Source organism: Coffea eugenioides, chromosome 10 (assembly GCF_003713205.1).
Source record: "Coffea eugenioides isolate CCC68of chromosome 10, Ceug_1.0, whole genome shotgun sequence".
In the NCBI taxonomy this organism is placed as follows: domain Eukaryota; kingdom Viridiplantae; phylum Streptophyta; class Magnoliopsida; order Gentianales; family Rubiaceae; genus Coffea; species Coffea eugenioides.
In genome coordinates, this window is record NC_040044.1 from 1,823,339 (window position 1) to 1,846,804 (window position 23,466).

Below are 23,466 nucleotides of genomic sequence, written 5' to 3' on the forward strand. Positions count from 1 at the left end.
CTTCTGAAAGGCCGCAAACGAGACGAGCCGAATCGAGTTTTGGACTTATCAAATCGAGCTCGACTTAATAACAGGAAGGCTCGAGTTTGAGCTCGAGCTCGACGAGCCAAGAAAATGGAGCTCGAGCTCGACTCGACCAATGAAAAACCAAGCTCGAGCTCGAGTCGACAAGGCTCGCGAGTCGTAGCTCGATTTCTGGTTCGTGAGCAGCTCGAATTGTCAGCTTGTAATGTAACTCGAATTTTCTGACTCATGAGCAGCTCGTTAGCTCGAGTTTCTAAAAATTATTCTAATAAAAACAACAAATAATTATTTTTCTAATAAATAATAAAATATTAGAGATATATATAATTTTACTATTAAAATAAATAATAATAATAATAATAATAATAATATATATATATATATATACTCGAACTCGTGAGCTATAAACGAGGTTAATATTTTGAGTTCGAATTCGAATTCGATTTGACCAACTCAAACTCGACTCTAAATTCCATATTGATCGATCTCGTGTCGACCTTTGACTCGAGCGCTCGCGTTTGCAGCTCTGCAGTCTTCTCTCTTTCTTGCTTTAATCTCTCCTTTAATTTTTTTTTCCCCTCCCCCAGTCAGTGCTATTGGGGGCCTGTCTTGTCAGCTAAGAAGGAGAGAGTGTCCAGTGTCTCGTGTGTGTGGATTGGTATAGAGAAGAATGTGGGAGACAACCAGAAACATTTGAAGGCTGTTAACAGTTGACAATACGTCTTTTTAGGTCCCTCCTTGTGGGTCATCCTCAAGATTCAATCTTTCCGTCTTCCCCCTTCTCCCAATTCTCATCTTTCTCCAACTATATTTATACTTCCCTAAGTCTACCCTAACATCCCCACACTTCCACTCATTTTTCTCACTCTCAAAAGTCTCAACCCTCGCTAGCTAGTATAGAATTCACCTTTTACTCATCCCTTTCTCTCCTTTTGATTAAATTCACCTTCCTTCACTGCTAGGCGTCTGCTTCTCCAATGGCAGATACAGCTAGTTCTGTAGCTACTAAGAGAATGTGGTGTTCAATACCCGAAAAGTTTCAACTGCACATAGCCATGTTGGCTTTGCAGTTTGGATATGCTGGTTTCCATGTGGTCTCTAGAGTTGCCCTCAACAGTGGCATTAGCAAGATTGTTTTCCCAGTTTATAGAAACATAATTGCCTTGCTCCTCCTCTTGCCCTTTGCCTACTTCCTTGAGAAGTAAGTAATCATAACTACCTTTTATTTGGCTTTCTTTGGTTCTTGATGGGAACTGGAATTGTAATGCATGGGGCTTATGTAAAGGTCCTATAATATACAACTACTCCTCCAATCAGTTCCGCATATGCCAAATACAACTTTCGCTAAGATATGCTAAAAGTTAAGCTTGAGCATATGTGATGGATGATACACAACTTGGCTAGTTAAGCTATTTTTCAAAGTTTAACATGAACTCTTCTTTGTTGATTGAGCAGGAAGGAGCGGCCACCTCTTACTTGGTCCTTCTTGATTCAGTTCTTCCTCATGGCAATTGTTGGGTATGATCACATTGCACGCCCCCCCTCCCCCCACCCACCAAAAAAAAAAAAAAAAAGCGCATCATGATATTTATCCTCATATGAACAATTGTACATACAAGAATTAACAACATGTACTTACTCTCCAATATCTCTGGACAGAATAACTGCAAATCAAGGATTCTATTTGTTGGGATTGGACCACACCTCCCCGACTTTTGCATCTGCCATACAGAATTCTGTCCCAGCCATCACATTTCTCATGGCTGCACTACTCAGGCATGCACTCGTATTCCACTAGTTACATACAGAGTAACAAATTAACAGTCATCTGGTACTAACTTAATTAACGATGTATGTGACAATACTCTTAATACAGGATAGAAAAAGTGAGAATAACTCGAAAAGACGGCATAGCAAAAGTGCTAGGAACCGCGTTCTGTGTTGCCGGAGCATCGGTGATCACTCTCTTCAAAGGTCCCACCATATACAGCCCATCAACAACGTTACAAGAAATCTCACCAAGGATCATGATGCTTCAGCTGGGAGATGCTGAGGGCAAGAGCTGGAGCCTGGGTTGCGTTTACTTGATCGGGCATTGTTTGTCGTGGTCAGCTTGGCTTGTGCTTCAAAAGCCGGTCCTCAAGAGTTACCCGGCTAGGCTTTCATTCACCTCTTATCAGTGTTTCTTTGGAATCATACAGTTTCTCATTATTGCTGCTTTTATGGAGCGCGACGCTCAGGCTTGGCTCATTCACTCTGGGAGTGAGCTCTTCAGTGTTTTCTATGCGGTAAGTTACATGTCACCACATATCAGCCTTCTATATATCATACACGCACGGTCTCCATAGAAAATTTTATACGTTTGTTTAGATAGTCAAATTTTTTTTTTTTACATACATCACACATTAAGAAATGTTACAGTATTATTTTAATTTTTTTTTTAAGAAATAATCTTCAATCCATATGGATTGAACACGAAGTGGGGATGGGGCATTTGAGGGAAGGATGCGGCGGCGATGGGAGAAGAAATTGCCTGCTAAACTGAATACTAAAAGAAATTAAAAAGCAAGATAAAGCAGAAAAAAGATTCTAAAACGAGGAGGAAAGCCATAATTGTTTAGAATTTCTTGGACTAAAATGAGTGTCTTTTTCAAGGGAGAAAGAGATAATTCCATCATTGCATGTGATATTGTGATGTGAAAGCATAACGGGGGTGTACGGTTAATGACACAAATGTGGCATGTATTTGTATGTTGTCCTTTGTAGTTATACTCAAATGTGATGGCTTTCATTTTCTAAACCAGTAGTAATCTCAGAACGAATTACAATTTGACAAGATAGGAAGTCAAAATATCTTGTCGATAGTACGTACACTTTCTTGCCTTTGGATTTATCGTGTCCGACAAACAGCTTAGTACAAACATGACAATTCATGAGGTTACTTAAAACTGGAAAAGTAGAAAACAGTAAAGTACTATGGGTATTGGGGTGAGGGAGAATGAAAGCAAAAAAAAAATAAAAAATCAACTAGTTTGTAGTAAATAGACTGATTGGCGTTGCAGGGAATGGTAGCATCTGGGATTGCATTCGCTGTACAGATATGGTGCATCGACAGGGGTGGCCCCGTGTTCGTGGCCGTGTATCAACCTGTTCAGACCCTAGTTGTCGCCATCGCGGCCTCCATTGCTTTGGGGGAGGAGTTCTACTTGGGAGGGTAATGCACTTCTTCTACTTCCAATATATATATATTATCCACCACCCATCTTAATTACCCGATCTCTTAATTTCCCTTCTTAGTATTATTTTGCAAACCCCCCCCCCCCCCCCCCCCAACAGAAGCTTCTTATCAATTATGCATTTCTTATAAGACGTACCCCACATGCACGTCCCAGCCACAAGTTAGGTATAGATGTTTACCTGTCATCTTTATTTTTAGGTTAATTAAGCTAGTTTCTTATTCTTTTTATGAGTTTAATCATAAATTGGCTTGCCCTATTCAGAACTACACCTCTCGTTTCTTGAAAGTCTTTCAATCTCAAAATTGCACTCTTTTATATATTTAGAGATAATAAAGATAAGGGGAAGCAATAATAAGGCCACCTCAATGAAAAGTAAGGGCTAGCAGCAGTTAAGATTTTTAATTGATTACCCCATTTCCCATGGCCTTCCTCCTTATTCTTAACAAACAAATCATGAAAATGGTAGCGCACGGAATTCTGAGAAGCTAGCTTAAGCTTAAAGGACACATGATCCGTTGTCTCACTGAAATCAATTGCAGGTCTCAGCTTCAATGCAAAAACTTCCAAAGGGTTACGTATTATTTTTAGGAAATTCTAATCAACTTTTTTTTGGTACAGGATCATTGGAGCTGTACTCATCATAATAGGGCTGTATCTGGTCCTGTGGGGCAAAAATGAAGAACAGAAGTTTGCAAAGCTGGAAGCCGCCGCGATTCAGGCACCTCCTGCGGACCACGGCAGCAACATCAGCAGCAGAGCAACCACCCACATCAAGTCTTCTCTGGCGCAGCCATTGCTCTCTCAGTCAACGGAGAATGTTTGACCGGCAAAAAGCTGACTTTTGACTACAGTATTCGCCGGGTTATGGAGCGGGGGGAAGAAAAAAAAAAGTTATCCCATATTAAAAGGCTTGCAGTGTGTACTTATCTTTTCCTTTTTTTAGGTTTTTTTTTTTATTTTTATGAAGAAGCTTTTCTCTCTAGGACAGTAGCTCAAAAAGAAGAGAGGCCAAGAGAGGAAAAAAAAAAAATTGAAGCAGAGTTTAAGCCTATGTAATCATTAGTATTATCTTTGCTGGTGGGATCTCAGCATGGAAATCCCATATATGTTTTAATATATTAATTTAATGGTTTGAATTATGAGAAAAAAGTGATGACGAAGGTAGTGCTTATAATCGTAATTAAATGGTCCTACACCTAAGCAGACTTTTTTTTTTTTTTTTTTCCATTAGCCATTGCTAAAGATGGGCAAGCAAGTTGATTATTTGAGGTACTTAGTTATCTTTTTACTAAGCGCAGTTGATATATAGGTGCTTGGCATCATACAAAATTTCCACACATTAGATTTTGCTCATCATGATGTCAACTGGATGCACATACACCCAAAGCATATTAATTCCTACTGAGGACGACATCATTATTATTTGTTGTGAAAAAGCAACGCAAGAAAGATCAATTCTGAGCACGTCAAACGATTGAATGGAACTCTTCAAATAGCGCAAGGACTTAAATTTCAAGAAATGAAGATGTCTTGCCCTTGATACTTATTACTCTCTCTCCATAAACATACATTGTAGTCTAACATATATATATATCTATTTTTTTCTTCTCAATGTAAGACAATCTTGCTTGTGAAAAATCCACACTTGATGATAAATCTCTCAAGTCTACCACTAATCAATCATCTATATTGAGCAGTTTAAGTTGGAAGAGAAATCTGCGAGCTCATCAAAAAAGTCATATTGCAAATTTAGAACTAGAAGTATCTCGCACTTCCTTCCTCATTCACTTTCATATAAGTAATAATTCTTGTCCTTAGCACTAAGCATGAATATACAGAGCTTTTCCTATATATCACTATCATTCTTTGAAGATGCCAATGAGCCAAAATGTGTTTTTGTGCGTGCCTTTACTTGAATGAATCGAGCTCTTCTTTCTCGAGTGCAGGCCACGTGCAGAGACAATAAAATTTGGGATTAGGTTATTTGAACTTTAACGAACAGATCCCAATGTAACATGATTAAAGACTTAGTATTAATCATTAATATCCTTGAAGCTCACCGCATTTTTTCAAAAGCATCTAGCATTTCAATCGCTGTTCCCAACTAGTCCTTTTCTCTTTTCTCATGTCGTTTTTTTTTTCCTTAGGCTTTCAATAATTGAATGGCTCCCTCCTCTACTTTCTTTCCTTGATTTGCTTCCACTAAATATCGATCTTCCTGGTTCCATCATCGGACTACGTAGTTCTGTCTTTTGATGGAAATAAAAGTATACATTTCACAATTGCGTGGCCCATATGAAAATCAGCTTTTTTTTAGCCTTATGAAAGTGAGCTCTTGTCCTTATGAATGACCCTGATAAAATAAAAGTTCTTTATTAGCTACATACCATTACAAGGGGTGCCATATTAGAATGTGCTAATATTCATCTTAATTAGCTTCTTTATAAAACCAAAAAAAAAAAAAAACCTTTTTCTTCACTTGCTAAATTTATCCAAAAGAAAGAGAAAAAGGGTGCATGACAATATAAACAGACCAAGATGACAGCGTGTATATATATAAGCAAAAAAAAAAGAGCCTGGGTTGAACTATAGCCGTCTGATATTTAAATTGAATAGTTCAGCTACCTAATTCTCAGCTAGTTTTTATCTATTATTAATGTGTTGTAAATAGAGTAGTGAGAAGCCCAATTTGTTGAAGGCAACCACCTTAAGAAAACATGAGTGGTGTTGAATGAAGTACAAATAAATTTGACCGTAATTCACTAATAATTCAAGTTCAAGGATTTGTTTTGGTTGTAAGTTTATTCTACTCAGACGAGGCTACGCTATTTTGAAAACGGAGAATGAAAGTTCGTATTTGTAATCTGTACTTTTACACGAAAAATGGGTAATCAGCTTAAATTTATTTACTTCTTGAACTTTTCCCAATCCTCTTACATTAGGTGACGATAAATACAAAAGGGATTTCAATCTTACTTCCTTTTTTCTTGCTGATGATGAACGGAGCTAACTCAAGTTAGAAGAAGGCGAATTAAAGTGAATTTCAAGGATCGAAAAGAAAAAAAAAATCATAAACCATGCAGAAATATAGAGTTAGGTAAAGTTTATGAAGTTACAAAAGTGAAATTTATACCCAAGAAATATATAAGAAGTAGCCAACCTGTCACAGTAGCAGAGAATGTAGCAACTTAAGAAATGACATAAATCTCAGTTTCTGGAGCTCTCATCGTGTTGAAGGCCGGTGAGGATCGAATCCAAAAGTAGTGGTAATTAACAATCTCAGTTTCTCACCACATTATTATTAAAAGTAGTGGTAATTAAGTTTTCACTACATAATACTACGTGATTCCCCCTTGTCATCTTTACCATTTCTAAGTTCAACAGCATTTTCAACCGGAGAAACATCTCTTACGCTAGTCTTGGCACCATCTCTGCCCTTGTAGTTCCATGCAACCACCAAGTAAACCAAGAAATTCAAGCCATTAATGGCCGTTAGTAGCCAGTAAAAGTAGTCCAGTCGGCTTTTGTTGAGATTATTTCGAAGCCATCCTTTCTCCACACCACCGGTCGCCGCCTCAATGATCTTGACAAGCGCAGTACTAAGCCAACTTCCAATCCCGATTTCGCTCAAGAAGAATGCGCTACTTATGCTCCTCGTACCATCCGTTGCCTCATCGTAGAAAAACTCCAACTGCCCAACGTACGTGAAAACCTCAGCACTTCCCATGAGAAAGAATTGTGGGAACAACCAAAAAACGCTGAGGCTGGACGGATTGCTATCGGTGCGGCGCTTCTTTTCCACCCGTGCAGCCGAGAGCAAGGCGAATATGGATATAAACAGGCCGACACCCATCCGTTGAAGGGAAGTTAGGCCGCGACGATGACCGGTTTTACTGCGGAGAAATGGGACGATGACTTTTTCGTAGATGGGGACGAGGATGAGGGCATTGCAGGCGGCAAAGACTGGAACGGAGCCTGCTGGGATTTCGAAATGTGGGCCAAGTTTTCTGTGCATAATGTTGGCTTGGCTGAGGAAGAATGTTGACAGTTGAGCGAATGAGATGGAGAGTGCGATGGTGGATGCCCATACGGGTAGGACTCGGATGAAGCATTTCAATTCTTCAACTTGTGTTACTGTGCATAGCCTCCATCGGTTGTTGGCGTTGCTTTCAGTGTCTGTCTTGACTGCTGCCTTATCCAAGAATCTGTTCAAACAAAAAATTCATCTCAAGTTCTTGACTTGTATTAATCACTTTTTTGAGGATAACGATCGACATAATGAATCCTAAGGATGCAATCCAGTTGAGTGGGGCTCCAGATCTCTTGTTAAAATACTTCAATCCAAGGTCGAGCCCATCGCGGTTTTAATAATTGAGTTTAAAATACAAAATTTGATTAAACTCTATTAAGTTCAACAAGTTTTTAAACCTCACAAATTAGAACTCCAAGCAAGCTCATGAATAAATTAATTAAATTCGATTTATTTGCATCCCTTATCAGTCCCGAAAGATAATTGGATATGACTAAACTATATTTAAAAAAAAAAAAACTAAATCAATTGTGGGAGGAACATTGAAAAAAAAATAAGGGAGCTAATTCAGGTGTTAGAATTTCCATCTGGTCTTGCTTTTGCATCCTATGCTAAATAATTTGGTAATTCTTAGGTAGAAAGGTCTAACATAATGAATGAGAAAGATTATTAGTTACAGACTGAGTACTCCATCGTTTCGAGGTTGAAACAGGATCGTTTGCTTTGGAATAGGACATTAAGGTGATCCAAAATGGAAAAGTCAAATTCTGTTTCGCCGGCAATGCCCCGTGGAGTACCAATCAAAGAAAGAATAATTTAAACATCGTCGATATCGAGTGTCCGCGGCAGAGCATGCATGCAGCAATAAAAGCAAACATGCACACAAAAAAGTCAATGACAGATATCATTCGTCTTAATTGCTCCCATTAAAGAACATGGTACTCATGTCGTTTCAAAGAACTAAAAGAAAAGGTCATGGACATATTAAAGAAAGAAAAAAAAAAAGGGGTCATGATATATTTATCATAGTGACAGTTACTTGTCGTTAATTACAATATTGGATTGTACGGGTTATAGAACAAAAAAAATTTTTGGGCATGTTTATGTGTTATATTTAGTAAGATAATCTCTTAATTGACAACCACAAAGAGTGGATTAGCATGGCTGCAGTTGAAGTTAGTGGTGTGCAGCCATACAATATTGCAGTAATATTTAGAGTTGCACTTGAGATTTTGAGCAATAAAATTGCAATTAGACAAGAGCTATACAAAATAATTCTCCAGGAGAAAAAGCTTAGTTGAAACCTAACCTGTATTGTTCAGTGTGAAGAAGATTCGGAGCACCAAATATATCAGAATTTTCAGTCGGGACCTCATAAAACCGAACTCCTGGTTCAAATTTGACCCCTTTAAAGTGGTTCCTCACAGAAGCCACAATGACTTGAACAAATCTAGTAAAGGCACTTCCCATTGGCTTTTGGTAACGGTATTTTGAGCTGCCCGCGACCAAGGTGACGATAGAGCAAAACATTGTCACTGTTGGAACCGCAAATCCCCAGCTCCAGCCCTTCTTCACTTGCACATAAACTAGAAGAGTAATACCCAAGAGTGCACCCATGTTGATGGCAAAGAAAAACCAATTGAAAAATGTATACTTCTTTTGAGCTTCTTTCTTGTCAGCATCATCATATTGGTCGGCCCCAAATGATGAGACGCATGGCTTGATTCCACCAGTTCCTAGGGCTATGAGATACAGTGCAGCATAGAGGAAGGCAATTTGGCTATCGGACGCCGGTGGGCACGGCCTCTTGATGCAAAATGGTGGTCGTAAGCTGTCCATCGAAGCGGATAGTGTTAATAACACCAATCCCTGTTGCCCAAAAAGCAATAAGTGAAATAAAAAAAGCCAATGTTAGATGCTGGATTAATTTGGAGCTCCACAATAAAATTATAACGAGGGATAATTTTCATTGGTGATACCACCAATTGCATTCGATGGTTCAAATAAATTAGTAAAAAGCCATGCAAACATTTGACTTCTTCTTCTGCTAGGAGCCGAGGATATGCGGTATGATGACATAGCAAACTCTAGCTTGTCTCTTATTTGCCTTTTTTGCTTTTTTCTCCTTTTAAACTTTGGCATTTGAGGCACTGAAGCCTAAGTATCAGTAGCACTTGTCCTTACCACTTCGTAGATGCAAGAGAAGATAATTATGGTTAAAAATCGGCCCAAGTAAGCATCGGCCAAGAATGCTCCGAGTAGTGTGAGAACATAAGCAGCTCCGATCCAGTCGGTTACATGAGTGGCAGCATCAGGAAGGGATTGATGCATCTCAAACACAAGATATTGCACCATGTTAACCGCAATCGCGAAGAATGCCAACCTCTCCGCCACCTCATTCACTATATATTATACATCAAAGAAATATTGTCATCTCCAAACTAACATGTAATTAATACTAGTTTATATTAGCATATGGATGATATAATAATTTGCAGCATGAATAACCAAGAAATTAGGACCTATTACAAAGGGGGAAGCCTTCCATCCTCCAGTTTTCCGTTTATCAGCAATTCTTCCTTTGTAGTCAACACTACCATTGGTTACCAGAGTTGAATCTACGCCTGCCTCCTAGTATTTCCACCCACAAAATAAAAACGAAAAAATTGAATTGTTCAGACAAGAATTCCTTTTTAAGGTAAAACGTCATTAATTCCTGTAGGCCAAAAGTAACTGAGTAAAGTCGAACAAGCTTACCTTTGGAAGTTCACCGTTTCCTCCCACAAAACCATTTTTAGATGGCTCCATAAACGACTTATCATGAGGCTGAGAGAAATGAATGCTGCTATTTTCCATGACTAATGAAGCAGTACCGTTCTAATCTGTATGTTTCGGGTTCGTGCTGAAATAAACTCTCAAATCAGGAGTTGTTTGTTGCTACCGCCTGATTCCCCTTACAAGCACATATTCTCCTGAATCAGAGATTTCAGCTCAGCTTTATGGGAATTGAAGTACTTTTATTTTGATACATACTTTTCATGTTACTAGCAAAAAAATATTATGTAGCAGTAGGGAATTTGTTTTTGGAGTGGTTGATTGGACAATTGACTAGTTACATGGTTGACGGTTTCTGATCTTTTAAGACGCATTCCTCAATGTATCCTTCACCTTTGCAGGCCGCGAAATTAAGTTAGTATTTTTGGAAGACATGAACCGTTAGCATACTAAACCAAACATATATAGAACTATTTATTTATTTTCTTGGAATTAAGCTTTTAGTAGTTGTTGGATTTAGGAATTTGTGTTTTATTTTCTTTCCCAACATATCTAATAGATTATAAATAAGACATTATTTAGGATGTTTTCTAGAGAGAGAATTTAGAAGAGTTTATCAAATTTTTTGTAGTGATGTGACGTTCTTCATTGTTTGATATTTTAATAATATTGTAAGTTGATTATTTTTTTTTTCTCTCCTACATATATATTTTTTGAGTGTTTGTTTTATCTCTTCAATTCCGTAATCTTGTACGCATTGATTATTATTAAAAACCTAAAATTTGGATTGTACATGAACTAAAATTGGCACAGATGTATACCAGTAATAATCTAGTATTTACGACTTTTCCAACTGCCGACCAACAAATTTGGCCGGATTCTCCCATCCGCGGACAGATCATTCGCAGCAAGCTTTGGGAGAGACCACCTCCGGCTGCGCAACTCAATATCATTTTTAATTCTCTTTGCCGATCATCAAGCATTCGTCTCCACGGACGGATGCAACCATGCTGCCAAATATTTTTGTTTTCAGGGCCGCCCGTGTAGAAATGGTCCAGTTGAGTAATTTAACCATTTGCTATTACTGCCATTCCCATGTAGATGTCAAGAAAGAATAATATCCCTTTATTTTTTGACAAGGTAAGAGAATAAGAATGTCTGTTAATGGTAAGGGATTTTCTTTTTCTGGGATAAAAAAGATTCTGCTACCTATTGGGATGAACAAGATTTTTTTTTTTCCTGGGATAAAACCTTCTGTTACCTAATTGGAAGACCAAGTTTTTTTCTCTGCATATATGTTCTTGTTTCGGCGTATGAAGCATTTTGCGTTCAAAGTCCTGATTTTTCCTTTGCAGTCCGAGAATCCATTACAAACAAATCCTTCCACGACTTGGACCTGAAAGGCTGAAACCGAAGGGATTCCTACTGACACAATTTTCTATTTATTCTGAACAAGTCTGTTCGCTCCATTATTTTCAGGCCCACAAAACAAATGGATACGAAAATGGAACATCAAATGGGCCATTATATTCCTATCCCCAGTAACTTCATCTTACAGTCAAAATTCCACTGATGAAACATACAGCCCAGTACAGGATAGCCCTTCGGCCTTCCCGTAGTCATCAACTCTTCATCCTTCAAAAATTACCATCATGAAGTTCTGAATTTTCCAATTAAATAATGGGCTAATTTCAGACGCCAACCTCCCTTAAGGTTTGAAAAAGTATATTTATCGCCCCTAATATTATGAAAAGACTATGGTAACCTTCACAAATTTTATAAATTTTAAGTGAAAATGAGTTTAAAAGAGAAAAATGAAAATTCTTTTTTGGGTAAGAAGTTATCCTGAAACTTCATCGCCATCTAATCTAGTACATTATACTTTATTCCCAATTTTTCTGATTACAAAAAGTTGACCAACCAATTAGGGAGGCGTTTGTTGAAATAAGTATTTTCAAAAATTACCGAACCAAAAAAAAAAGTCCAAAGTACCAAAAAAAATGTTTTCAAAACATGACTTAAATTTTCCTACAAAAACCTAATTTGAAATTTTCACCTAATGAATAATGGTGATCGCTGATTTGTTAGCATTTAATTTATTTTACATATCAGAAACGAGTAATGTTGAATTTTGTTTACTTACGATGCCAATTATTATCAAAATATACTTTCTAGGAGACGTTTTTATAATTTTTTTTTAAATCTTAGGAGAGGTGACTACGATTATTAGAAACCTTAGGGGAGATTTCTAACCTTGTGCCTTGAATAAAAGAGAGAGAAAAAAGACGAGAGAACATTAGTGTACAGCACAAAGAAATAGCCAAAAGAAATATTGGGTGGAGGCATGACCAACCGGTACAGCTACCACTTGAGTCGACTTTTTTAACGCTCAGTTCAGTTAGCTCTTCTTGGCATGCCATCTGACAAGATTTCGATCTTTCACTTAAACTGCCGCTAAGTTCTACCAAGTTGCTGATTTAAATTAGTGCTAAACTCGCAACCTGAATCACTCCGTTAAACTTCTGGAAGTGTGTTTTAGATGAGTGAGCGCGTCAGAGCTTGAGTCGTGGCGTGTCACCAAAATACACCAGTCACCACCCCAGTTTGTGGCATCCAAAAACTGAATATTCCCTTGCACCTTTTTCTTGCACACTCTAGTTTCATTTAAGGCACCCAAGTTAATCATTTAGTCCTGCTGAATATGCTGACTTGAGTGTGGAAATCTTGCGAACTTTGAACCTCAAACCCAGTTCAAGAAATGGGTTTCAAGCTATATAGTTTTGCTGGATTCTCTTTCTATCTGTTTGTTGGATTGACCTTACATCTTCAGGTTCTTGAGTTCTGCTCTGCTGGAACGACAAGCAGCTATGTAAGAAAGTATAATTATGATATCGATATGCCCTTAGACAGTGATGTCTTTAGAGTTCCCCCCGGTTACAATGCTCCACAGCAGGTAATTTCTGCCATTTTTTTTTCTTTTTGTCCTCTCGTCTTTTATTCCTACCAAAGGCTGTTCTTTTCTTGGAAGTTCTGTAATCTTTTTTGGTTTCTCTTTCTAAAAAAATCTGTCCTTTCCCTTTTAATAGTAAGTGTGAATGTCTGTTGTAGCTTCGGAAGTAAAACGGAATATTCTTGAATTAGGCTTTAATGGGTTAATTATCCCGGTCACTGCATTGACACTACTCATTTTTTTCTTTGTGGACATCTGCTGATTGGTAATCTTCTTTTTCTTCTTAAGGTAGTTTGGCAGTTTATAAGAAGAGCTAAAAGGGAAGACATTAAAATTTGTATTTTGAATTCCACAGTTTGTGTATTCAGTACATCATTGTAGGATGTGTAAAGGGTTTGTACTAGCTGGAATGTGTATTATGGCTTTTGAAGGTACATATGACACAAGGGGATAGTGAGGGAAGAGGTGTGATTGTCTCTTGGATCACAGCTGATGAACCTGGCTCAAATATAGTGCTCTATTGGCCTGAAAATAGCAAGCATATATTTCGTGCTGATGGCATTGTCCTTACCTACAAGTATTACAACTATACATCGGGATTTATTCACCATTGTACCATTGAAGATTTGGAGGTATTTGAGTTTTGCAACTATCTGCAATGTGGGATTTAATCTTCATTGTTACAGCTTTACCTGCAAATCAGCAAGCGTTTCTTAATGATTAACAGAATTATTTTTTTGCTGCTGCTGCAGTATGATACCAAATACAACTATGAAGTAGGGATTGGGAACACAACCAGACAATTTTGGTTCGTTACACCTCCCAAAGTTGGTCCTGATGTTCCTTATACGTTTGGTCTCATAGGTACATTTCAAAATTACGGGAACTGAATAGACTGTTTTGACTTTTGAATCTTAATGATCTTATTATTAAATTATTCTTGGATACAACCATTGAGATTTGAGATGATCAAACCATATAAACAGATAGCTACAGATGCTTATTCTTTTTATTGAGCTAGTAGTTTTGCATCTTAAGTCTTTTCAGCATCTACTTCATTTAATTTCTTGCGAGGCAATACTGACTGCTAGCAAGCGCACTCCATATTGATGAGAAGAACTTTATCTGATGCCTTCAATGCTTGCTCAAGTTTCATGCTAACGTCACAAAGATATGCATGTTGTATGCTGACTGTCTTACGAGGAACAAGATCAAAATAAATACAACAAATAGTGCACTTTGTGTTTCCAACTCACTTTATTTAGTTATTTACAGGGGATCTTGGGCAGACTTTTGACTCCAATACAACTGTGGCTCATTATCAGTTGAATCCAGCAAAAGGACAGACGGTACTTTATGTTGGAGACCTCTCTTACGCTGATGATTACCCATATCACAACAACATTAGGTGGGATACTTGGGGAAGGTTTACAGAGAGAAGTGCTGCATATCAACCATGGATTTGGACAGCAGGGAATCATGAAATTGATTTTAGTCCTAATATTGTATGTATAATATCTTCATCTTTTGTTGAAGGAAAAGTGTTGATTCCTTACTTTCTTATTCCTCTTAGAGGAAAAATCGTACTCTTTTTTTCTTAATCAAGAATCTTAACTGGTACTTGTGTTTAAATAGGAGCAGGATGGTTCTAAAGATTGGGAAACAAAAATTTATTTTCTTTGCACAATTTATTAGCTGTGCAATCAATAATGCATTAAAAAGGGAATGATATTCATTGTGGATTCCAAATGAGTTCTATGATACTTGCTGAGTTGCTGTGATGTGATTTCTGCCCGTACTTGCTCAATTTCAATGTCTATGGGTGCAGGGGGAACCTAAACCTTTCAAGCCCTATACACACCGATATTTTGTGCCATACAGACCATCAGACAGTACATCTCCCCTTTGGTACTCAATCAAGAGAGCTTCAGCTCACATCATTGTCATGTCTTCGTACTCTGGTTATGGTAAGAATTTGACCGAGCAGCTTAATGCCATTGAATGTCCCCTGGAGGCTACTTTTTACCATGTCTAATTTTGTCTCAGGTGTCTCGGTTAAGAAATCCTAAGGCAACTACTAAACTTGTTTGCATGTGGTGCTGTAGGTAAATACACTCCTCAATACAAATGGTTTACCAGTGAGCTAAGTAGAGTGAACCGGAATGAAACACCTTGGCTCATTGTACTCATGCATTGTCCTATGTATAATAGCTACGAAACTCACTATATGGAAGGGGAAACCATGCGAGTGATGTATGAGAAATGGCTTGTGGAGTACAAGGTTGATGTTGTGTTTGCTGGCCATGTTCATTCCTATGAAAGATCTGTGAGTTGTCCCTGCTCACTTCAATAAATTTTGTGGCTAGATCAACTCTATCCATGGAGTTATATCTTATAGTATTTCTTTTTTAATATTTTACAAAGTAATTTATTTTGGTGAAATCTTCTTTTAACATGATTGATTTCTCTGTTATTGTTTTTGTGGGCATGATGTTTTTTACTCTCTTGGATATTTCCTTGTTTTCCTTCATTCTGTTTTAGTGCAAAATGTAGAAACTGTCATCAATTGTTACAATTACTTCAGGAAAGCTATGAAATCTTTTGAGCTGCAATAACTAATAATTTATCACAGGAGCGCGTATCAAACATCAGGTACAATATTGTCAACAAGAGATGCACTCCTACGAAGGATGAGTCTGCCCCAGTCTATATTACCATAGGAGACGGAGGAAACCTTGAAGGATTGGCCACAAAGTATGTTTTGCTATAAGATTACTCTTTAATTATCCTTAAAGTCCTAGAAGTTATGAGGAGAATAATGATGTGATCCTACTATGTTTATAGAGATATTCTTCTTAATCTGTAATTTGTAGGATGACAGAGCCACAACCAGAGTACTCTGCATATCGAGAAGCTAGCTTTGGACACGGCATTTTTGATGTTAAGAATAGGACTCATGCCCATTTCAGTTGGCATCGCAATCAAGATGGTGTTGCCATAGAAGCTGATTCTGTATGGCTACATAATCGATACTGGAAAACGATGGCAGAACCATCCATAGCTGTTTCATGAATGTAAAGTTATATTATTTGACTTCTTCATGAGGGAAAACCATGTGGCATACGACATTTGTGGCATCTCATGGGTTTTTTTTCCTCTTTCTTTTCCTTTTCTTTTCTATTACACTCTACTACGGATTGATGGATCCATATGCAGTACAAGTTATATGCTCTATATTTATGCCTGATCAGTGTTGACCAGCACTTCAATTGCATCCCAGGTAGCTCGATTCAGCCAAGCCTTTGGTATCTGTCAAAGCCACCAGCATTATGCACTGCTTCCTGAAAAGTCATGGGTGCTTGATCTATAGCCCAAATCAATGTGTAAAAAGCCAAACTATACATTTCAGTTACTCTATGGATGCAGGCAGTGCTTGATGTGTGGGCACGATCTTTGCACATGATAAATAGAACTTCTATACCTTGATTTTGTACTTCTTTTGTTCCTAATATGCAAAGGATGAATAAATTTGTTAAATGAAATTCCATATTTATTTTAGATGTGATTCAAATATTTGAATATCTCTTAAAAAGGAAACCACATTAACAACGAGAGCTTTTCTTTACAAAAAGGGATAATTTCAGAAACCTCCCCTGAGGTTTTTAACAATTTCACTTAGTACCCTTGAATTTTTAAAAATTACACATACCTCCCTTGAATTTACCATTCTTGTAACAAAAACTATTCAATAGTTAAAATTTTGAATGAATAACCCAAATTGCCCTCATGAAATTGTGAAGTTCATTTTACCTTCTTAAAAATTCTATAAAAAATATATGAAATATGCACAAAATCTCAAACCTACTTTCAACCTTCATCTCAACTATTTTAAATCTTTCATATTCCTAAATCTCAAATTAGTACCATTATCATCATGACCACCGCTACCATCAGTCCTTAAATTCTAAAATCTCATTACAAAGGAAAAAAAATCAATACTGTTAAACTTAAAAGATTTCAGTAGCTGTATTAATATAATATCCCATCTCTCAAATGTTGGACTACCATTTCGTGCCTGTTATATTTAAATATTCAACTTATATCTTCATCTATTCATCTTTAGATCTTTCAAGCCAAACTAAAATTAATTTGTAATATGTTAGAATTATGTTTAGGACATAATTAGTTATTCTATAAGTGACCTTGTTTTTGTTTCCATTAAATATTGAATTGTGTGGTGCATTCCTATGCACAAGATTAGGAGCATATTATTTAATTGAATGATAAATATTAATATATTAAGATTATTATGGTCATTTTATAGGGTTAAGGGAGGTAAGTGTAATATTAAAAACCTCAAGGATACTAGATGAAATTGTAAGAAACCCCGAGGGAGGTTTCTGAAATTATCCCTTAAAAAAAATGAAGACTTGGAAAAGATTTACTTTATTATTTCCCCAGCGAGACTCACAAACTTTTCAACCCAGACTTGGGTCGTCTTCTGCTGACCAACTCACGTTACACCTAAGCAACTCGCACAATTTTTTCACCAACTTTATAAGATATACGCGTGCATGTGAATATTTGGAGTAATAAGCATATGTAGTATTATATGCACTATATTTCTGCCCATTTACCATTCAAAACTATATGAGTTGCAGCATGTGTAGTCCATACCATCCAATACGTTTGGTGTATATTGCTGCCACTCGAAAAGACGTGGTTGCTCGAGTTTCAACGTAAATGGAGGACAATTCTATCTCTAGCAAACTTGCGTTTAAGTGTTACCTCATACCTCCTCAAATACCACCTTCACCTCTATTCAATTACTAGTGTAATATTCCTAGCAGGCTAATTAGGTTCATTTGACTTGGGCTAGAGAGACTTTCCTTCATTGGTATGCCTTTCACCTTCATGCACAAGATGAAGATATGCATGTCAGATGATTCCAAACAAACCGAGCATAACTCTATATTTTGTTTTCCAATTTCAAGAATCCGCTTTATTAAATATCATTATTGAACTCCTGTTCAAGAGTATGAAACTATTCTTGATCTATTTGCCTGTTTTTCTTATGTAAATACTTGCCTGGCAAATGAATTTTTGGTTAAGTTTGTCTCCTACCAATTTTTTAGCAACTTTAACAGTAATCTCAAAAAATTTCTCAAAATTTTTAAACTACATATTTCAAAATACCCAAAACACACAAAAAAATTTTCCTTCCTCTTTTTTTCTTCTTCCTCCCCCACATCAACCCACCACCACCTCCGGCGCCAATACCTCTTTCGACGCCGACGCCGGCAGAGGTAAGTTTTTTGTTTTTCTCTTCTCCTCCTCCTTTCCCCTATTTTCCCATCTTCCTCGCCATCTCTCTCCTCCTCCCCCCTATGAAATCTGGCCGCGTGACCAAATTTGGTAGCATGATCTGCGTAGGGGGTGGGAAAGGGAGAGGAGAGGAGAGAGGTGGCGGGAAAGAGAGGAGGAGAGGGAGAGGGGGAGAGAGGATGAGGAGAAAAGAAAGGAAGGGAGAGGGAGAGGGAGGGGGAGAGAGGAAAAAGTGCAAAAAAAAAAAAAATTCTGTTGCTGTCGGCGGGGGAGGGAGAGGTGGCATGAGAGGGGAAGAGGGGGAGAGAGAAAAATGCAAAAAAAAAAAAAAATTGTTGTTGCTGCTGCAACTTTCGACGTGGGAAGAGGAAGGGAGAAGAAGAAGAGAGGAAGGAAAAGAAAAAATAAAGAAATAAAAAGAAAAATAAAAAGAAAGAAAAGAGAAAAGGAAAAAAAGTTTTTCATTTTAAAAAATTTTTCTACAACTTTTAGAATAAAGTTTTAGTCAAACACTCAAAAAAACTCATTTGCTAAATGGGCCGATGGTATTAGAGGAATAACAAACTTTCATCAATGTTCATGTTTTCTATCAACATATATTTGATTTGGAGTAACAATTTCTAACATGATGGATTTTCTTTTGTGCGATATTTCAAATTTCCATCAGCATTCATATTTTTTTGGCAATATTTTGGAGTAAGAAATTTTAAATAAGATTGCATTTGCCATTAGAGGAGCAATTTGAACTTCCTTCAAATTCATATTTTTTGGGTAAAATTTTTTAGATAACATTGAAATGAAGCTAAATTTACGCTGAAACCAATAGTTTGAGAAATGCATTTACTCTAAATTGAATAATGAGCACGTTTGAAACATTTTGTGCTAACCATTAAGACCTCAAATAATTGCTTCCATTTTATGTGATTTTCACATAATCGTGGTGCCATTTGGTAAATGAGTTTTATAAGTGTTTGTCTAAAATTTTACTGTAACTTACTGTAAAAGTTGTAAGAAAAATTTTTAAAGTGCGTAAATTTTTGGGTATTTTGAAATATTTAGTTTAAAAATTTTGAGAAATTTTTTGAGCTTATTGTAGTTGAAATTGTTAAAAAACTTATAATAGACAAACTTGGCCAAAACTTGTTTGTCAAACAGGCCCGTGATTGATGTTCAAGTTTATCCAAGCATGACATGTATGCATGAAATATACACGTGAGACATTTTATCTATTTTCTCTTGCAAATGAAGTGCAATTTGGATAATTTCTTTCAACTTTTCCAAGTGTTTGCTAAGAAGGGTGGAATTGCATTTGGCACAATTAAGGAATTATTTTCAAATTAAAAATTTTCGTTCTCTTTTGTTTTTATTTATGTCTTTAATTTCTTTTCTCTTCAGTCATTCTATTCTCTTTAGAATGGATTGAATGGGAGGGTTAAAATCGGGTATCCAGAAATGAGAAAGAGGCTCTTGAAGAACATGAATAAAAATGGTACCACAGGGATCAATTGATAATGAGAGGAGGTGGTGATATGAGTGTGAGATGGAAGTAAAGAGAGATTTTTGCATTAGGTATCATTTGGATTTCGATATTTCACATGAAAATTCTCTTAACACATTTTCTGATCATTTTGTTACTTCACATATATCAGATTGCTATAGTATATTTTTGTAATTAGCACTAAATTTTTAAATAAAGAGTAATGTGGTTAATAAACATATTTTAATACTCCCTTTGTCCCAAAAAATTTGGGAGTTACAATTTTTATGAATAATGCTTTGATTTATTGTCTGATTTACTTGGTTCCAATTTCACCCTTGTTTATATACTTGTTTAGTGGCTTAGATAGTGCATATGAGTGCTGTAGAGATATACTGACTTTTTACCCACAGTAACCTTCTAAAGTTTTTTCTTTTACAATTTTGTTTTAATTTTTTCTTTTTTTTCCTCCTATTCCATCTCAACCTACCACCGCTGGCTAACACTAGGTAATCGCTGTCGGCTGGTACCTCCGCCAGCGCCATTAGCACTTTCCTTATCCCTTTTTTTCTGCTTTCTCGCTTCCTCTTTCCCCTTCTCTTCCCACCCTCTATCCCTATCTTCCTCTTTCCCCTTTTCCTTCTTCTCCTTTCTCTTGCCACCTCATCTCCTCTTCTTCTTTTCCCTCCCTAATCCTTCTGCAACCACTGCTACCCTCTCCTGTCGGACCTAGACCGGATTTGGCAGGGAAGGTGAGCACCAAATTTGGTTCAAATTCAACAAGAGAGGGGGCGAGGGTTGCAAACTGATGAGGAAGAGGAGAAGAGGAGGTGGTGATGGAAGAAAGAGGAGGGGCAAATCGGAAGAGAAGAAGGAAAAAATGGAAGAGGAGGGGGAGGAAAGAAAGAGGAAAAAAGAAAAAAAATGCCGGTGGATCTGGTCCAAGCGGTGGAGATGCTGGCGGTCGACTGTCTAAGGTTGAAGCGGGTGGTGCTGGGAAAAAAGAAGAGAAAAGAAAGGAAAGAAAAAGGAAAGAAAAGGAAAAGAAAAAATAATATGTTTTTTCAAGTTTTTCACAAATTTTATAATAAGTTATAGTAAAATTTTATACAAACATCCAAAAAACTCTCTATCTAGACGAACCACAAAGATTTTGAAATTTTATGAAACTACTCAAAAACAGTAAAGCACAACAACAAATTGTACTACATTATAATGACACCAAAACTACGAAAAAGTTAGTATCTCAATTTTTCTAAATAGGAAAATATATTTATCCATTCTTTTTATAAAGTTATAATTAATTTAGTAGTTACAGTAGTTTAGCCATCAAAATTCTACTAAACACCTGAATTGCTTCTCTGCTTGACATGATTTCATAGCTTACCTTGCTTGAGATTGATAGATAAGAATCCAGCTCATCCAGGTGGTGCAAATGCTTTATTGTGGCCAAATTTTAGGAGGTTTTGTGGCTATTGCAACAAAGATAGCTGAAGGTGACTTGATCCAGTAATTGAGCTAGTAAGGGAAAAAAAATCTCCTTCACTTGCTTCCCAAAAAAGGCGGTTGCACGAAATAGTTGATTATCTTATGCTTTTATCAAGTTTTTACAGAGGAACTTAAGAATCTTAAGAATTTTTCTTGGAAATTATAATCTTGGTCAAACCTAGACGTGTCAACATATCAAATAATAAACGTCCTCCTATGGAGCAAGGCATCTGAAAATTTGCGCTGATGTTTAATGATATTTTAATATTTTCCCTATAGTAAAACACAAGTAAACGTACAGAAGAGCAAGCAAAACAGAAATAATGCTTTACGTCGAACCACCAAATTATGAGGCTGTGCATGGCTTCGGAGGTGGATAGAGACGAATACTGGTTAAAACTGGTTTTAAGATAACTTTGTCACTGGCGGAATCACACACACAGAGCAGTCCCTATTCGAACCTACTAACGCAGATCAAATTCCGGATGAAGAAAGACTGGGAACTCCAACTTATTCACACTGGGAGGAAAGGGAATACAAATGCGGACTATTTAGCCAGGGAGAGCTTGCTTCCTGAACCAGGAGTTAAATGGTTGCCGTCTTCAATACATCAGCTGAGGAAATTTTTTTGAATTATATATGATTTAATCGGGGTGTCGGCTGCCGTTTCTGTGTAACGGGCCTTTAGGCTTTCCAAGGTAACCAAAAGAAAAAAAGAAATAGACCAACATGCAAGACAGAAATAAACACACAGCCAAGCGGCAAATATATTAAACAAACATGCAGATACATACATATATGTTCGCTCTCTTTCTCTTAAAACATATGGATAATAATAATATACCTAAATAGCGAGCGGCCATTAATATTTACACATTTATTTATCCTATAATTAATTATGTATCTATATAGTATTACTAATATGCTATATATTATTATATTAAACCTATTTAGAAGACCATGCACTTCAGTTCCAGGGGTAGTTGCTATCTTCGAAGTTGCCACCGAAGATCCCTGGATCAGTCACAGCAGCCTGAAAAGGGGAAGCAGCTTGGGCTTCAGCCCAAATGGAAGAATCATCAATCGCTGGCAAATTTGCGTTGAGTTTATTCCACATTCCTCTCATAGTCCCTTCCTCGCTTTCGACTGCCTCGTTTCCGTTGTCGTCAACAAAGTTGTTATTGTCGTTCGGAACTGATGTTACACCAGCAGTTGTTGTACCCGCAAGGTAACCAGTTGTAGTTGCATTTGTCTCCGTCTGGAAAAACAGCCTTTCATTTGGCTGACACTGGGGTGGGTAACTGGAGTTGCTACTGGATGCAAAATTGCGGAAGGGACTTTGTTGAAACGGAACTGGTCGCAACCCAGTTTGATTCTCGCCGCCGGTGTCGATCGGAGTGGTGGTGTTGAGAGTGGAATAGACAGGAATGTGCTGAGGCCTTCGATATAGATGCGGTAGGTTAAGTTTGGCTGCTGTCCCGTACAGCTTACGTGCTGCAGCATCGTAAGCGATGGCTGCCTCGTGAGAGGTGTCGAAAGTTCCCAACCAGAGGCGCGAACCACGATTGGGTTCGCGTATTTCAGCCACCCACTTGCCCCAAGTGCGCTGCCGGACTCCTTTGTAGGCGCAAGAAGCATTCTCAGGTCCGCCTTTGCCTCTCATGCAGCCTTTTCTTGAACTGGCTTGTGCTGGCTTCTTTCCTGGCCTTCCGTTTCCATTTCCACTACGGTCAGCTTCCATCTTTTGATATTGTTTCCTTCGAGAGCTTTCAGAGGAGTAGAGGAGAATGTAGGAATGGAAGTTGCATTTGCATGGAGAAATACACAATTTTATACTGGGCTCGGGAAGAATGAAGACAAGGAGTAGTGAAGGAGGAGGATATGCAAGAAGAGAGTTGTGATGAAGGAAAGGGAAGCACTGTCGGCTACGTGTCCACGTCCATGGAATGAAACTGATACTTGGCAACACCAAGCAGTAGGATAATGTCTACCTCTTTTTCTTTTCTTTTTTCTTTGTATACTTTTTCCGTTAGATTAAATGCGAACTCAAACTTTAACTCTCTCACTTTTCTTCCCCTTTCAGACAAAATTAAGCTCAGGTGGCGTAGAAGAAAAGAAGGGATGGTTCATCTCACTTGGATGGTTTTGTGGAGAAATA

General features: G+C 37.4%; 4 protein-coding genes across 4 annotated transcripts; 2 read left to right on the top strand and 2 right to left on the bottom strand.

Moving 5' to 3' along the window:
• The first annotated feature begins 877 nt into the window (after nt 1–877).
• Nucleotides 878–4,412, top strand: LOC113749284 (protein WALLS ARE THIN 1). The gene is made up of 6 exons (XM_027292971.1): nt 878–1,225; nt 1,480–1,542; nt 1,684–1,800; nt 1,901–2,312; nt 3,087–3,238; nt 3,882–4,412. The coding sequence occupies exons 1-6, from the start codon at nt 1,002–1,004 to the stop codon at nt 4,084–4,086; spliced, it is 1,173 nt and encodes a 390-aa protein (XP_027148772.1). The 5' UTR covers nt 878–1,001; the 3' UTR covers nt 4,087–4,412.
• A 2,179-nt stretch (nt 4,413–6,591) lies between these two features.
• On the bottom strand, nt 6,592–10,149 carry LOC113749195 (protein NRT1/ PTR FAMILY 8.2-like). Its single transcript, XM_027292872.1, has 5 exons — nt 10,051–10,149; nt 9,816–9,924; nt 9,478–9,695; nt 8,603–9,162; nt 6,592–7,468 (listed from the first exon to the last, which is right to left on the bottom strand). The coding sequence occupies exons 1-5, from the start codon at nt 10,147–10,149 to the stop codon at nt 6,592–6,594; spliced, it is 1,863 nt and encodes a 620-aa protein (XP_027148673.1).
• Nucleotides 10,150–12,519: 2,370 nt separating this feature from the next.
• Nucleotides 12,520–16,265, top strand: LOC113748906 (purple acid phosphatase-like). The gene is made up of 8 exons (XM_027292499.1): nt 12,520–13,021; nt 13,450–13,650; nt 13,771–13,882; nt 14,294–14,523; nt 14,847–14,985; nt 15,124–15,344; nt 15,651–15,772; nt 15,892–16,265. Exons 1-8 carry the CDS (start codon nt 12,827–12,829, stop codon nt 16,088–16,090), a joined length of 1,419 nt encoding a protein of 472 aa, XP_027148300.1. The 5' UTR covers nt 12,520–12,826; the 3' UTR covers nt 16,091–16,265.
• Nucleotides 16,266–22,275: 6,010 nt separating this feature from the next.
• LOC113749196 (dehydration-responsive element-binding protein 2D-like) lies at nt 22,276–23,049 on the bottom strand. The gene has a single exon (XM_027292873.1). The coding sequence runs from the start codon at nt 23,047–23,049 to the stop codon at nt 22,276–22,278; it is 774 nt and encodes a 257-aa protein (XP_027148674.1).
• Nucleotides 23,050–23,466: the final 417 nt, after the last annotated feature.

Coding starts and splice junctions, on each gene's coding strand:
- LOC113749284 (XM_027292971.1), top strand. CDS start 1,002: ATGGCAGATACAGCTAGTTCTGTAGCTACTAAGAGAATGTGGTGTTCA. Junction 1,226..1,479: donor TTTGCCTACTTCCTTGAGAA/GTAAGTAATCAT, acceptor TTGATTGAGCAG/GAAGGAGCGGCCACCTCTTA. Junction 3,239..3,881: donor GAGGAGTTCTACTTGGGAGG/GTAATGCACTTC, acceptor TTTTTGGTACAG/GATCATTGGAGCTGTACTCA.
- LOC113749195 (XM_027292872.1), bottom strand. CDS start 10,149: ATGGAAAATAGCAGCATTCATTTCTCTCAGCCTCATGATAAGTCGTTT. Junction 9,696..9,815: donor GGCTTCCCCCTTTGTAATAG/GTCCTAATTTCT, acceptor TATAATATATAG/TGAATGAGGTGGCGGAGAGG. Junction 9,163..9,477: donor TCTCTTGCATCTACGAAGTG/GTAAGGACAAGT, acceptor TTTGGGCAACAG/GGATTGGTGTTATTAACACT.
- LOC113748906 (XM_027292499.1), top strand. CDS start 12,827: ATGGGTTTCAAGCTATATAGTTTTGCTGGATTCTCTTTCTATCTGTTT. Junction 13,883..14,293: donor TTATACGTTTGGTCTCATAG/GTACATTTCAAA, acceptor AGTTATTTACAG/GGGATCTTGGGCAGACTTTT. Junction 15,773..15,891: donor CTTGAAGGATTGGCCACAAA/GTATGTTTTGCT, acceptor TGTAATTTGTAG/GATGACAGAGCCACAACCAG.
- LOC113749196 (XM_027292873.1), bottom strand. CDS start 23,049: ATGGAAGCTGACCGTAGTGGAAATGGAAACGGAAGGCCAGGAAAGAAG.